Source organism: Dipodomys spectabilis, unplaced genomic scaffold (genome assembly GCF_019054845.1).
Source record: "Dipodomys spectabilis isolate Male_0828 unplaced genomic scaffold, ASM1905484v1 ptg000017l, whole genome shotgun sequence".
Taxonomy (NCBI): Eukaryota; Metazoa; Chordata; class Mammalia; order Rodentia; family Heteromyidae; genus Dipodomys; species Dipodomys spectabilis.
In genome coordinates, this window is record NW_024870694.1 from 5,402,677 (window position 1) to 5,416,416 (window position 13,740).

At 42.1% G+C, this 13,740-nt stretch overlaps 1 protein-coding gene across 1 annotated transcript; it reads left to right on the top strand.

Annotated features, from left to right (window-relative positions):
- The first annotated feature begins 1,695 nt into the window (after positions 1 to 1,695).
- Positions 1,696 to 7,922, top strand: Ndufb4 (NADH:ubiquinone oxidoreductase subunit B4). The gene is made up of 3 exons (XM_042669219.1): positions 1,696 to 1,926; positions 6,664 to 6,810; positions 7,802 to 7,922. Exons 1-3 carry the CDS (start codon positions 1,747 to 1,749, stop codon positions 7,862 to 7,864), a joined length of 390 nt encoding a protein of 129 aa, XP_042525153.1. The 5' UTR covers positions 1,696 to 1,746; the 3' UTR covers positions 7,865 to 7,922.
- The last annotated feature ends 5,818 nt before the right edge of the window (positions 7,923 to 13,740 follow it).

The following is a 13,740-nucleotide window of genomic DNA, read 5'->3' on the forward strand; positions in this document are numbered from 1 at the left end:
ATAAGATTTCCTCAGCTTGCATTCTTATGAGTTCATTTTGCTCTATATTCATTTGGACACTAAATGACTTTTACATCTATTATCCTGCTCTGCTGCTTCTAACTGTACTGATTGATCGTCAGTTTCTGGGAGACAAACACCCAGCCTCCATTTCTTCTGTATTCGCCCTGCTGAGCACAGAAGATTGACTGACTAGCTCACAGTATGCTTCCCACGGTGGGTGCTTCATAAATATTTGAAAACACTATTAAAATGTTGAATAAATTTGACAGCAGTGCTGCTTCTCATCCTTTCAAGTTGCCAGAACTTTCCAGGTCCCTTCTCTTGCCTGGCCACCATTTTCCCATATACCTACATGTCCCCAGACAGTTCGGCCAGGCAGAAGCTCTCCTGCCTGAATTATGGATATACTGTTTACATTTTCCTTTCCTGAGGAGTATTTTATTGGTTCCCACAGACCATGCCATACATACTTGATGTTAATTTTGTCTTTCCCTCTTGGTAGTAGGGAGGGGAAGGGGAAGGACAGTAGGGATGAGTGCTCATTTACTTTGTGGGGTTTTTTTTTTTTTGAGAGTTTTTATTTAGTCCAGTTGGTCTTGAATTTTAAATAAATAAATAAATAAATTTGCCTGTCCAGGGGCTTGAACTCAGGGCCTGGGCACTGTTCCAGAACCTAAGTGCTCAAGGCTAGCACTGTATCACAGAACCACTTCTAGCTTTTTCTAAGTAGTTTATTGGAGATAAGAGTCTCATGGACTTTCCTGTGCAGGCTGGCTTTGAAACACGATCCTCAGATCAGCCTCCTGAGTAGCTAGGAGTTACGGGTCTGGTTTGCTCTTGAACTCTTGGTCCTCTGGCTTCCACATCCCACCTGCTAGGATTACAGGTATGCACCATGTTTACCTGAGTAAGATTTGAACTTGAATGTCACAAAATCATCTCTTATAGTGAGACCCAGTGCCTTTTGTGTGTGTGTGTGTGTGTGTGTGTGTGTGTGTGTGTGTTTTAATATCTGTAAACACATCTTTCATTTTAGCACTTCATGAGGGCTATGGATTTTAGGTAAGAAGTTTTAGCATTTTAATTAAAATATTGCTTTTTCAGGATGTCATTCAACACTTTTAAAGAAATTCTGTACTACAGTCAGGCAACTTCTTCTATTAAGCATTTTATGCCTATGCAAATTAACCTTATATAGGCCTAATGGACAGAAAAGCTTATTCTCTTTTTAGGGCAATGAGGACTTAGGTTCTGCAAAAGCATATATACTTATAAGTTTATTTAAGTCACACAACTTTGCTAGATGTGCACCATATGGGCCATTATCTCCAGGATAAACAGAAAATATTAAATGACTTGTCCAAGGTCACAGTTTGAGTAGGCCCACACAAAAAAATCAGGACTTCGGATGCCAGTGCCAACCCATTTCCCTATGTCACCCAGCTTCTCAAAGTAAGTTCTTGGAAGCAGGTGCTGGGAGACACGCACGGGGCAGGGACCAGGAGAGGTAGCCAGTAGGCCAAGGGAAAAAATGAGCATGCGCAGATTATCAGGCCTGGCTGCGTCGGGAGAAAAGTGGAGTCTCCACCTCCTTACCCCGCCCCATCCTCTCCAACCCCTCCCCCCCTCCCCTGGTCTCACCGCCTTTCACTAACGCGCAGGCGCACTTCCTGAGGTTGAAGGTCCGACTGAAGAGGGTGGGACTTAGAGTCACGCAGGCGCAGTTGTGTGCCGGGCGCCAAGATGGAGTCCCCCAAGTATAAGCCGGCTCCCCTGGCGACCCTGCCGTCTACCCTGGACCCAGCCGAGTACGACATCTCCGCGGAAACTCGGAGGGCGCAGGCCGAGCGGCTGGCCCTGCGAGCCCGGCTTAAACAGCAGTATCTGCTTCAGTACAACGACCCCAACCGCCGCGTGCACATAGTGAGTGGGGCCGGCGGGCGGGGACTGTGGGCCGGCGGGCGGGGACGCTAGGCCGGGGTCTGGGGGTCTCGTCAGGCCGGGCGGCCCGGGCGCGCTCGGGGGTCCCCTCCGGCACCCAGCGGGCCGCGGGAACTGGGGGACCACCCCCGCTCCCCTCCCTTACCCCAGTCATCTCGCAGGCCCGGGGCAGGCCACTCACGAGCGCTTGACCTTGGCCACTACGCCCAGTGGTCGAGAGGCCAAGGCTGTGAGTTCAGAGCCGACGCAGCTGCCCTGCAATGCCCAGCCCCATTTTTTTTTCTGATCGGAAAAGTGGTTGTAGTATGGTCCTTCCCGTCTTCAATGAGACACCCGACGGTCTCGCGAAGCCTGGCCTGCAAAGGCTCAAGCTCCCAGCTCCCACACATGTACTCGTGTGCACATTCAAAAGCTGTTTGAGAGGTTGCAGTTCACAACTCAACAGGGCTGCTGCTCTCTCCTGATGGGACTAGGTGGAACGGAAAAGGACGATAGACTGGCCAACTGTGACCCAGGGCAAATTACTTGGACCCTCTAAATCCGTGAGAGGTTAAATGCGATGCTCTAGGTAATGTCTCCAGCAGTTAATATGTGGATGGTAAAACTGATAGTTCCTATTTAGCAACTGGGCTTAATAAGTTTTCTGTGCACCATCTGTGTAAATCTCTCTGACGCTCTGTTTCTCTCTTTTTAAAGACATCACAAAAGTTGGGGTGATGTTCTCTAGAAGTTTTTGGAAATCGTTGAGTCGAAGGAAGATTACATTGTGCCAGGAACCGCTAACCTTTGTGTTTGATTTCAAAACCAAACCAAACCAGGGTTGCTGTGTAGTCTGAGCTGGCCTCATCCTCCTGCTTCCACCTAACAAGTTCTGGGATTGCGAGCATGCACCATCACGTCTTAACGGAGTCTGAATTTAAATGTCACAAGTGTTTAGAAAATTTAAGTTCTATTACTATTTCTGTTTTGTAGCTAAGAAAAAAAAATAAGGGAAGGACATATGGTTCGTAAGGATTTGATAACCACTAGCAAATCATGGAGCTTATTTGACTTATGATTTGTGTAATCCACAGCATTTGCTTTTACCTAATTGTATTTCCTCCATTCATAACCTTGTGTATTTTGATAGGTATAGAAAGACACATCTGTTGTACACAATGCACCATTACTGCTTTTGCTGTGCTAGTAAGATTAGTAAAAATAAGAGCAGGCCTATTAAACTCAAGTTTCCTTTGAAATACCAATCCTATTTTCCAACTCTGTGACTCAGGAATTTCTGTTTACTTATCTGTAAAATAAAGGGGATACTACTTTTTCATTCTGTAAATTAAGTGACTGTATCACCATTTATTAATACATGTAAATCATTTTGTCTAATAGTTAAGAATCATAGATTTGGGGCCTGGGAAGGTGGCTCAGTGGTAGAGTGCTTGCCTTGCATGCATGGGGCCCTGCGTTCGATTCCTCAGCACCTCATAACAGAAAAAGCTGGAAGTGGCGTTGTGGCTCAAGTGGTAGAACGCTGACCTTGAGCTGAAGAGCTAAGGGACAGTGCCCAGGTCCAGAGTTCAAGCCCCACAACAGACAGAAAAAAAAAAGAATCATGGATTTGGTTGGCAAATAATTGTCAAGGGTATAATGTTATGGGCCTATTTTAGATGCTGAGGTAACAATGGAGAGAAAAGTAGGGTAAAATCCCTGTCTTTGTGGAACTTAAGAGAAAAGTAGGGTAAAATCCCTGTCTTTGTGGAACTTATTTCCAGTGAAGAAGACAATTAATAAGCAAGTTAAACTAGATAAATGGCCATATTAGATAGTGGTAAGTGTATTTGTTTATTTATTTATTTATTTTTGGCCAGTTGTGGACAGTGTCCCTCAGCTCTTCAGCTCAAGGCCAGCACTCTACCACTTCAGCCACAGTGCCACTTCCGGCTTTTTCTGCTTATGTGGTGCTGAGGAATTGAACCCAGGGCCTCATGCATGCAAGGCAAGAATTCTACCACTGAGCCGCCTTCCCAGCCCCTTGTTTTGTTTTTTAAAGGAAGGGAGAGGACCAGGAGTGTGTGTGTGTTTATATTTAATAGGGTAAGCAACTCTTTGGAATGTAAATTTCAATGAAGATCTGAAAGGAGTGAGGTGAAGGAGCAAGGCTCATCATGTAGGAAAGTAGTTAGCTACAGGAAACAGGAAGTACCAAGGTCCTTAGGAAGGAGTGTTCTTAACTAATTCAGATGTCACACACTTGTAATCCCAGCACTGGGGAGGCTGAGGCAGGAAGATTACAAGTTAAAGCCTAACCTGTATTATGTAGCCAGATCTCTCAAACACCAACAACAGATCAAACCAGACCAAACCAGCAGAAACTATTGTGGCCAAAGAAACAATAATGAGAACAGAGTGGGAGAAGATCACACACCAGGCTTTGAAGATCATTGTGGGGACCTCTATTAGAAGAGAGTCACATAATCTATATTTATTTTTTGGTAAGATCTCTTTAGTTGTTTACTTGAGAATTAGATATGGGAGAACAAGAAGAGCAGAGTAAAATGAGACAGAAGAGTTTTTACAGAAATTGACTCCTTTACTCAATAGCTGCTGCCATGGTGGTGATAATGGAGATGGTATGAAGTGGTCAGTGCTGGATACTTAAAGTAGACTCAGCCAGGTTTGCTGAGTTACCTTTTACTAATACAGAGAAGAACATGAGAGGAGCAAGTATGGAGGTAGAGTAGAATATTGGGAAGTCATTTTGTGATAAGTGATGTTGGAAATGTCCGTTAAACAAATACCAGTGTTAACAGGTGGTTAGATGTCTGGAATTCAGGCTAGAGATCTAGGGCTTGATGGATAGCTAATTATTAGTCTATAGACAGATATTTAAAAATCATGTGACCTGATGACTTCATTAATGGAAGGAGTATAGATAGGAACTGCTAGCAAGATACAATAGTAAGAGACTTGAGCGATAGGAGGTAAAGAGCAAGGGAGATGAGAGAATGGTTGGTGACTTAGGAAAACCACACCGGTGAGAATGCATGTTAAATATGGCTGATAGTGCATTGGACATTGAGTGGTATCAGAAGAAAACCCGTTTCTACGGTGTTCAATTGGAACATCTTAATTTTTCTCAATAGCAGTACAGTTACTGAAACACGATCAAGGAGTTATTTTATGAAAGGAAGTGTCTTACAAGAGATACCTGGCAGATTCTAAGATATAAAGAAGTGGTAATGTGTATATGGTGTGATGATGCTAATAGTTTCTAGAGCAGCAGAAGGTATTTTTGAATACTTGAATCTAATAGTGAATGCTAACACCCTTAAGGAATTTTAACTCAAACAAAAGGAAAGGGAGTTTTTCTACCTTAAGGATTCTTTTGAGCTCCAGCTGATTATCTCAGGATAAAATTACTGTGATTTGGTTTGAATATAACTGTGGAAGACACAGCTAAATTAATTTAGTCCTGACTTTTTAATGTTGGTAGGGACCTTGAATGTGCATGTTATATTTTAAATCCTAAAGCTGATTTTATTGGCTTGTTTTTTTGTTTGTTTGTTTGTTTTGATCTGCCAGTTATTTGGAGAGAATAACTTTGTAAATCATTTGAAAGTTCAGCTATGTGTTTGAGGTAAATTTGCTTCTCTTAGGAAGTTATTCTGGCATAAACATACTAAAATGAACAATGACTTTTTTTCCTTTAACCACCAGACAAGGTGATTTGTTTTCTTTAATGACTGATCTCTCTACAAAACTTTTAGTACATTTCATAAAATGTACTAACTTTGCTTTTGAAATACCTGCCAAGTCAGCTTTAGAAATTAATATTTCAGGACTAGAGTTATAGCTCAATGATAAGAGGGCATGCTTGTCTAGCACCAAAACAAAACAAAAGGTAATAGCTCAGAGTTAGCATATTTCCGCTTTCATCTTCCTGCAGCTATGGAAAGACCAGTGTTGAGATAGCACTAGAAAAGGTCATGGAATGAAATACAAAGTTTTGTAGAACATGTGAAATCTGTTTTGCTTTCAAGGGTGCCACTGTGATTCTGGTGGTTACATTTCAAGAAAGATAAGGAAGATGAAACTGTTTAGAGAAATAGAAACGAATAATAAAGGATTCTCATACCTGTTAGTTCCAGCTACTCAGGAGGGTGGATAGTAGGAGGATAAGAGTTCAAGATCAGCCGTGGGAAAAAGTTAGTGAGACCCCATTTCATCTTTGTCACCCCAGCTATGGGCTAGGTGTAAGTGGGACAATTGCAGTTAGGATAGCTTGTACAAAAACGTGAGCTCCCATTCCAAAAATAATAAAAAAACAAAGAGGCTGGAGATAGGGCTCAAATGGTAAAGCCTGGCTAGCAAACATAAGTCCCTTGAGTTTAAACCCCTGTAGTGTGACATGGGGTGGGAGGGGGTAGAGGGTAGGGAGTAGATTAAGTAGGAAAGGTGGTTTTTCTACTAGTTTAAAAGATTAGGATAATACCATACATAAATAGAAAGTTGAAGGGTGGTAAGTCTTTTAAATTCTGAAGGCTATGAAAAGTCATTAGAATTATTTTTTTAAATAGTAGCAATGAGAGATTTTTTTTCCCCTGAAACTATTTAGAAATATTCGTGTGGAGAACAGGGTGTCTCTATGCTCCTTCACAGAAGTCCTGATGACTTAGTTTCTGGATCTGTCCCTTAAGTTCTATCACTCTTTGTTCCCATTAATTTTAGGAAGATCCTGCCTTGATTCGCTGGACCTATGCAAGATCAGCAAATATCTATCCCAATTTCAGACCCACTCTCAAGAACTCACTGTTAGGAGCTTTGGTTGGAATTGGGCCCCTCGTCTTCTGGTACTATGTTCTAAAATACGATAGGGTAAGTACCGGGACACTCTGTTTAGCCTTGCTGTGGTAGGGTCCCTTTTAGCCGCCTGTAGCTGTTTGTCTTGGTGTTTGCCACCAATGCCCCTCCCACCTTAGCCCTGAACTCTTCCTTCCCTTTCTTTGACTAAACATTGTGGTTGCCTCTGGGTCTTTCAAATTTAACTTAATGGTTGCTCTAGAGTAAAAGTAATAAAACACCCAGTTTAAATTTCTAAGACTTGAAGTTAGCTCATGAAAGTTTTCCTGGTGTGTTTTTCAAATATATGGAAATTATACTGTGATATTAAGTAAAACAATACTGAAATAATTTTTTAACTTTTTTGTTATTTCAAGATGCCACAGAAACTAAATATTTTTTATTGTGGTTAACCTTCAGATTATCTTAGTAAAGTTTTTACTTAATTTTTTTCTCTTCATTTGTTTTAAAAAGAGATGTTTATTGGGTCAAGTAGGATGTTCCTTATGTATATGAATTCTAGTTGTGCTAGTCACATTTTATAAATAAGTGTTAAAGCATATGGATGCCCTATTGACAGAGAAGGGAGAGCAGCCAGGGAGTCTGCAGCCAGACTGCTGAGGTGTACTGTATCATGGAAGGTAAAGCTTAGCTCTGAGGAGACCACTTCACTTCCTGAGCTAGGCCCTTGGCCAGAGCCCCCAGGCATGTGTTGTTTAACCTGAAGTGCTCTTGCTACATTTGTCTTTAATATGGCCAGTCCACTCTTTTGTTAGATCCATCTTTTCCAGAAAGTGTTTGCTATTTGTTCTGTTTTATGGGGTAATTTATTTCCAATTACTATGGATAAGGTACTTTTGAAGGCATTTTCTTACTGTTCCTTTAGTTCTTCTGATGACTACTTTTTCATATATGATGGGATCACAACTGAGTTTGGAGTATTTTATTCTGATTTTCAAAGTTATATCATGGGTTGAACAAGAATGCATTGTTATTCATGTATCTTTTTTTTTATGTGTCTATATAGGATAGAAAGGAAAAACTTATCCAGGAGGGAAAATTGGACCGAACATTTAACCTCTCCTATTAGGCCTGGCAAGGATACCAGTTTGTATTCCTGTTAAATAAATCTTCTATTAATCATGAAATGCTTTGTCTTTCTTATTCCTCAATTCATCATTGAAATATATTACTGTGGCTGGTATTGGGGATCTTAACCATCAGAATGAGGGTCTAGACACTGTAGAGTCTATTTTTGTGTGTGTTTGTGTGTGCCGGTACTGGGGCTTTAACTTGTTCCTGAGCGCTGTTCTTAGCTCTTTCATGCAAGCCTTTTGGTGAGCTTGCTTGGAACTGGATCTCAGCCTCCTTAGTAGCTAGGATTCCAGATGTGAATCACCAGTACCCAGCAAGCCCCTCCTTTCTGAGAGCTTGGTTTAATGACAAGGAATCAGTTCTGTTTGAGAGACTTAGGGGAGATGGTGTTTGATTTTGTCCCTGAAGTTCACAAAGCTGACAGGAAAATGATCCTTTTTTAGGTAAGATGTGTGGGTTTGCCTAACTTGGAGGCTGAGAGTAATAAGATGGCGGGGGGGGGGGGGGGGGCGGGATAGGGAGAGGGTCCTGCTGAGGAACAAAATATAACGGTTACAAGCATTGGCCTTGGAGGTCAGATCTGGGCTAGAAGGCTAGCTTGCATTTAGCAGTTGGCATTAGACCTCATCTCTACTGCAGAGCAGGGAGAAAGTAAATGCCTACCACATAAGGCCATGAAGATAAACAGTGTCACCAAATAAAACTACTAGCCACTCCGTGCTTTGTAGTTAAACCTTGAAACTGACAATTTCAATCCCAAAGACAGCTCAGTCACATACTAGTGCTCTCTAGGGTTGATGTACGTATTAGGTTTATCCCAAATAATCTGTCCCAGTATTCTCTTATTCAATCATACCTTGGTAACACAAAGAGCAGAGACTGAAAGGCTTGGATAGGGGTAGTTTAGTTTGTGATCTTCTGAAGTAACAGGAAAGGGAAAAGGAGATAAAGCCCATTGAGTGTGGGGCTTCATGTGGCCTCAGGGATGGGAAGCCCTGTGAAATATACACAGAATTTCCACTCCAGACAGGAAAAAAATAAGCTGTCTCCATAGGTCTAGAATTACCCTATGCAATTTCTGTGCATCCCAGTGTGGGTGTGGCTCCATGCTGGTTTGGTCCATGCTGGCTTGGTCCTTAAAGTTGTCACACTTGGAGGAAGGAGAAACAAGGGCTGGACTGTGAAGCTGAGCTGAGTTTTTGTTTTTTGAGGGTCACACCTGCAAGCAACTGACAGTGATAACTGGGGTTAAAAGTTGAGCCAAAGCCAGTTGTCGGTGGCTCATGCCTGTAATCTTAGCTACTTAGGAAGCTGAGATCTGAGAATTATGGTTTGAAGCCAGCTGGGGTAAGAAAGTCTGTGAGATGCATCTCCAAAAACTACTCAGAAAAAGCTGGAAGTGGTGCTGTAGGCTAGAAGTGGTAGAGTCTAGCCTTGAGCACAAAGAAGCCCAGGGACAGTACCTAGGCCCCTGAGTTCAAGTCCCAGATTGGCCAAAAAAAAAAATGTTGAGCCAAAAGGATAAGAGGCAGGCACAAAACACTGTGTGTGTGTGTGTGTGTGTGTGTCACTGGAGTTTTTAAACTTGGCCTCATGCTTGCCATGCAATAAGCCCCACTGTAACATGTTCCTCAGGACGATGGGTATATGGAGTACTCAGTTTGAGAGGGTTAGTAAAACAAGCTGCAGTCATACTGCTGTACCTGGCCTAGAGGTGGAAATACTCATATGCCTCATCCACACTTTCTAGATCTCCCTTGTCAGGTTTAAAGGGTTCTTTCCTGGTGGGACTTACCAAGATCTTTTGGTAAGACCAAAGTGTTAGTTCCACAAATGTCATCTGGCCTTTGTTGAAGCAGTTACTGCCTGTTTATAGTTGCCCAGAATCTGGAAGCACCCAGAGGTTCCTGTGGACCCTCTTAGCTCCTTGTCACTGTGGCCAGTGTCTGCATTATGGTTGGAGTCTTGTTCCCCGGGTATGAGAAGCCTCAAATGATGGGATGTTCCTAGCTTCAGATAATTGTGTTGCTCTGGTGAATGTATTCTCATGTCCCACATTGTGAATTCATCACAACCTAAATTTGTAGAACATACATTTCACCAATTAATCACCAGGGTGGTAAAAGGGAATCCTACTTCCCCTTGCTGCTTAGAACTCAAGTCCTGCTACCAGGGCAGAACACTATACGGTGGTTAGCTTGTCACATTTATCACATTGTCACATTTATCACATGGTCAGTCTTGTGCCTTTAATAGGCCTACCTGTATTTTCTTGTGCGTTAGCGCTTCAATGTTGACCAGACCTCATGACAGTTCTGATGTAATGCAGATCACCTGTTCTCATGGTAGATGCCTAGGTACTTTTGGAAATGATCAATTATTCTCTACTGTGTAAGCTACGGCTTTGCTTTGGAACCTTAGGAGTCTATAGAGCAGCTGTTTGATTGCCATGGTCCCACAAGAGACTCTAAGGAGTACCTGAATCTACCACAGATACCTAGAACATTAGCTCGATTGGATTGTATGACCCAAGTAGTGGCCACTTGCTGGAAGCCTGAATCTTATAGAGCCTTCTCTGGGCTCCAAAACCAGCAGCTTTGCAGATCTCCCTGTAAGTCATCAGTGTTCCCAAGTAGGGCATGTGTTTCCTTCAGAACCCATGGAGACCTATAATGAACTGTGCCTCTTTCTCAGGAGAGGGTATTAAGTGGCACAACTTGTCCTTTTCTTTGCAGAAGACCATTGGACCCCCTACAAATGACTTCTAAACCTTTATAGAGATGACCTCACACTTTCGGTGTCAGGTTTGGGCACCAAAGTAATGGGAAGCCTAACCTATGAGTGAACAGAATCTTTGAGGCAGAAATAATAAAAGTTAGGAACAGCAATTCCAAGGGGACCAGCCTGGAGATACATGAAGTAGCTGTGTGTGATAACAGAATGCTGGACTGAAAATTCATGAGTTTCTGCAAAACAGACCTGTAAGCCAGTTTGGATCTGTACCTGTCATCTGTGCCAGTGAGACCTGGGTGAAGCACATGATTCTTATTCCCAGTTTCCATTTGATTCCTTTTTCCTGATGTACACCAGTTTATATTCCCTAACAATATCTCTGCCCCTCCCCTTTACCCCTTTTAAAGGCTCATTTATTTGGCAATGCTGGCCGGATATTAAACTCCAGTGTTATGCTTGTTACCACTTGAGCCATACCTCCTGTATCTTTTTGCATTTCTAGATAGAGTCTGACTTAATGCCCAGGCTGGCGAGCTGCAGTTTTCCTACTTGTACTTTCCTGTGCCACAGGATGATATGCATGTACCACTGCACCCAGTAGCTGGGATAATGGGTGCTACCATAACCAGCTATTGGTTGAAATGGAATTATGCCAATTTTTATGTCTGGGCTGGCCTGGAACCAAGATAGTCGGATCTCCAACTACCAAGTAGCTGGAATTACAGGCTTAAGGCATCATGCCTGGCCCATTCTTTTTATTTTATTTTGTACTACTGAGGATCAAACTCTGGGCCTTGTTTAAACCAGACAGACATTCTACACTTGAGATGCTGAGCTGCATCCCAGACCAAATGCAAGATTTATTATTAGTTTTTTAGACAAGATTTAATTGTGTTTTAGATAGATAGTAAAGGTGATGAACAGGGGGTTACATTTACATAAGTAAGGTAATGAATACATTTCTTTTTCAACACTGTTACCCTCTCCCTCATTCTCTCCCCTTACCTCTCCATACTCCCCTCCACCCTGAGTTGAAAGTTCATTTCCAACCTAGTGTCAAGTGAGGATCATTTGTTGCATTGGTTCATCCTTTGTCCTGTTGTTTCTGTGATTCCCTTTCCCATCCACAGATCAGATAAACTTATATACAAGACAAAGGGTACAGAAAACTAAAACAAAAAAATATAAGTAGCTGCATACAGGACATAATAAGATTCTCATTTCCAATTCTTGGAGGTTAGGGTAATATGCTTTATTATGTATGGTCCTATTCACTTAGCAATTGGGCTATTGTGATCCCCTGTTAAGAATATCATAGACATATTCTAGTTATTACAAATGAGAGAAACCATGAAACCTACTTTTTTTTGGGTCTCTAAGCCTCTCCAGAGCTATTTTAACCCTTCCATGGCCAGCTCTCAGCATTCCAAGTGCTGTCAAGGTGATGTTCCAACCTCTCAAACCTTTTCCAGGTTTCACAGCTCAGCTTCAGAGTTCCATACAAATTTTTGTGTTTGTCTCTAGCTTTTTTCATAGAGTAAATTTCTCTGAGTAGAATTTCTGGGAGTAGTAAGTACACATACGTTTTCTGTTTGAAAGGTTTTTACATTTTTACAATTTTTTTTGAGGGGGGGAGGTCCAGTCATGGGGCCTGAACTCTGGGCCTGGGCACTGTCCCTCAGCTCTTCAGCTCAAGGCTAGCGCTCTACCACTTGAGCCACAGCGCCACTTCTGGCTTTTTTCTTTTTGCTTATGTGGTGCTGAGGAATCAAACCCAGGGCCTCATGCATGCAAGGCAAGCTCTCTGTCACTGAGCCACCTTCCCAGCCCAGGTTTTTACAATTTTGTATTCCTTGATAGTAAGTGAAAGGCCATTTCTCCATCTCAATATGTTATCGCTTACATGCAGCAGTACATAGCGGTTTGGCACAGCCTCTGAAATCAGGCTTCTTGTCTTGGTGTCCCTGTTGTGTCACTGGGGAAATAACCTGGGAAGTATTTAATTGTGCCTCAGTTTTCTTGTTCTCACAATAGACATACTAATAACACAGGATTGTTTGATGAGCTATAGAATAATGGTATACAGGTTGTGTGTGTGTTGATATCTTTTAACCTGATTAACAAGGAATATTTTAAGTCTGCATTTCACTTATTCTTGAGGTTTAATTTTTCGATTTTAATTTTATCTACTTGTTTGCGTGTCTAAATTCACTTACTGCCTTTTTGTCTGATGTAATATCTTTTTTTCTCAATGACTTTAAGGCTTAAACAGTATAAATTAAATATGTTAATTCTTGATCATACCAATTTTCTTTCATCAGGAGTTACTTTAGTACCTCTCAGGAACAGGAGAAACATTCAGTGTTTTCTTGATGCCTACTGTTAAAAAGAGACAGTACCCAGAGGAACTTTGGCCTCATAGGTGATTTTGAAGCATTTTTAACACCAAACATTATTGAGCAGTATGTTTGAGAGCCTAATTAATTTCAAAAGATTTCTTTTATTAGTCAAGAGCAAAGTCTGAAATCACACTAAGAAGTAGTCTGATGAGGACACCAGTTGCCACCCCATCTGAGTTCCAAATGCTGCCATCTGTCTGGTGCTGCTGGGTCTGGCACTGAAGCCCATCATGGTACTGCAGGGTATCCAAGAAAGGAAAAAAAAAAAAGAAAGGCAAGCATGTGATGAGGGACCAGATCATAAGGCCTTTGTCAGCATGATGGCTGAGACAACCATGCGAGGCACTGAGCAGGACTAATGGTACTGGGTTTGCATTCCTGGAAGATCATGCTGGTGTGGGTGTGCGTGTGGATCACAGGCAAGGGAGGCGGGGAAGAACCAGTAATCAGGCTGTTGATTTTGAGACATGGTTTTCAGTTTTTGAGACAGCCCTCAATGTAGAATAAAGCAGCCCCTGCCAATTTCAAGATGACTCACTGGATGTGAACTTGTCAAAAGCCATATGAAAGCCTAAATATATTATCTCTATTAGTTCTCCTGTGTGCATATGCAGGCGTGTTAATAATTCTTTATCCTTGGATGACATATCTTCCTTCTGTCTGGAACAGTACTGCTTCCCTAACAGCCAGGATGGTTTAAGTCTTTTTATGTTTTTAGCATAGATCCTGTCTGAATAAA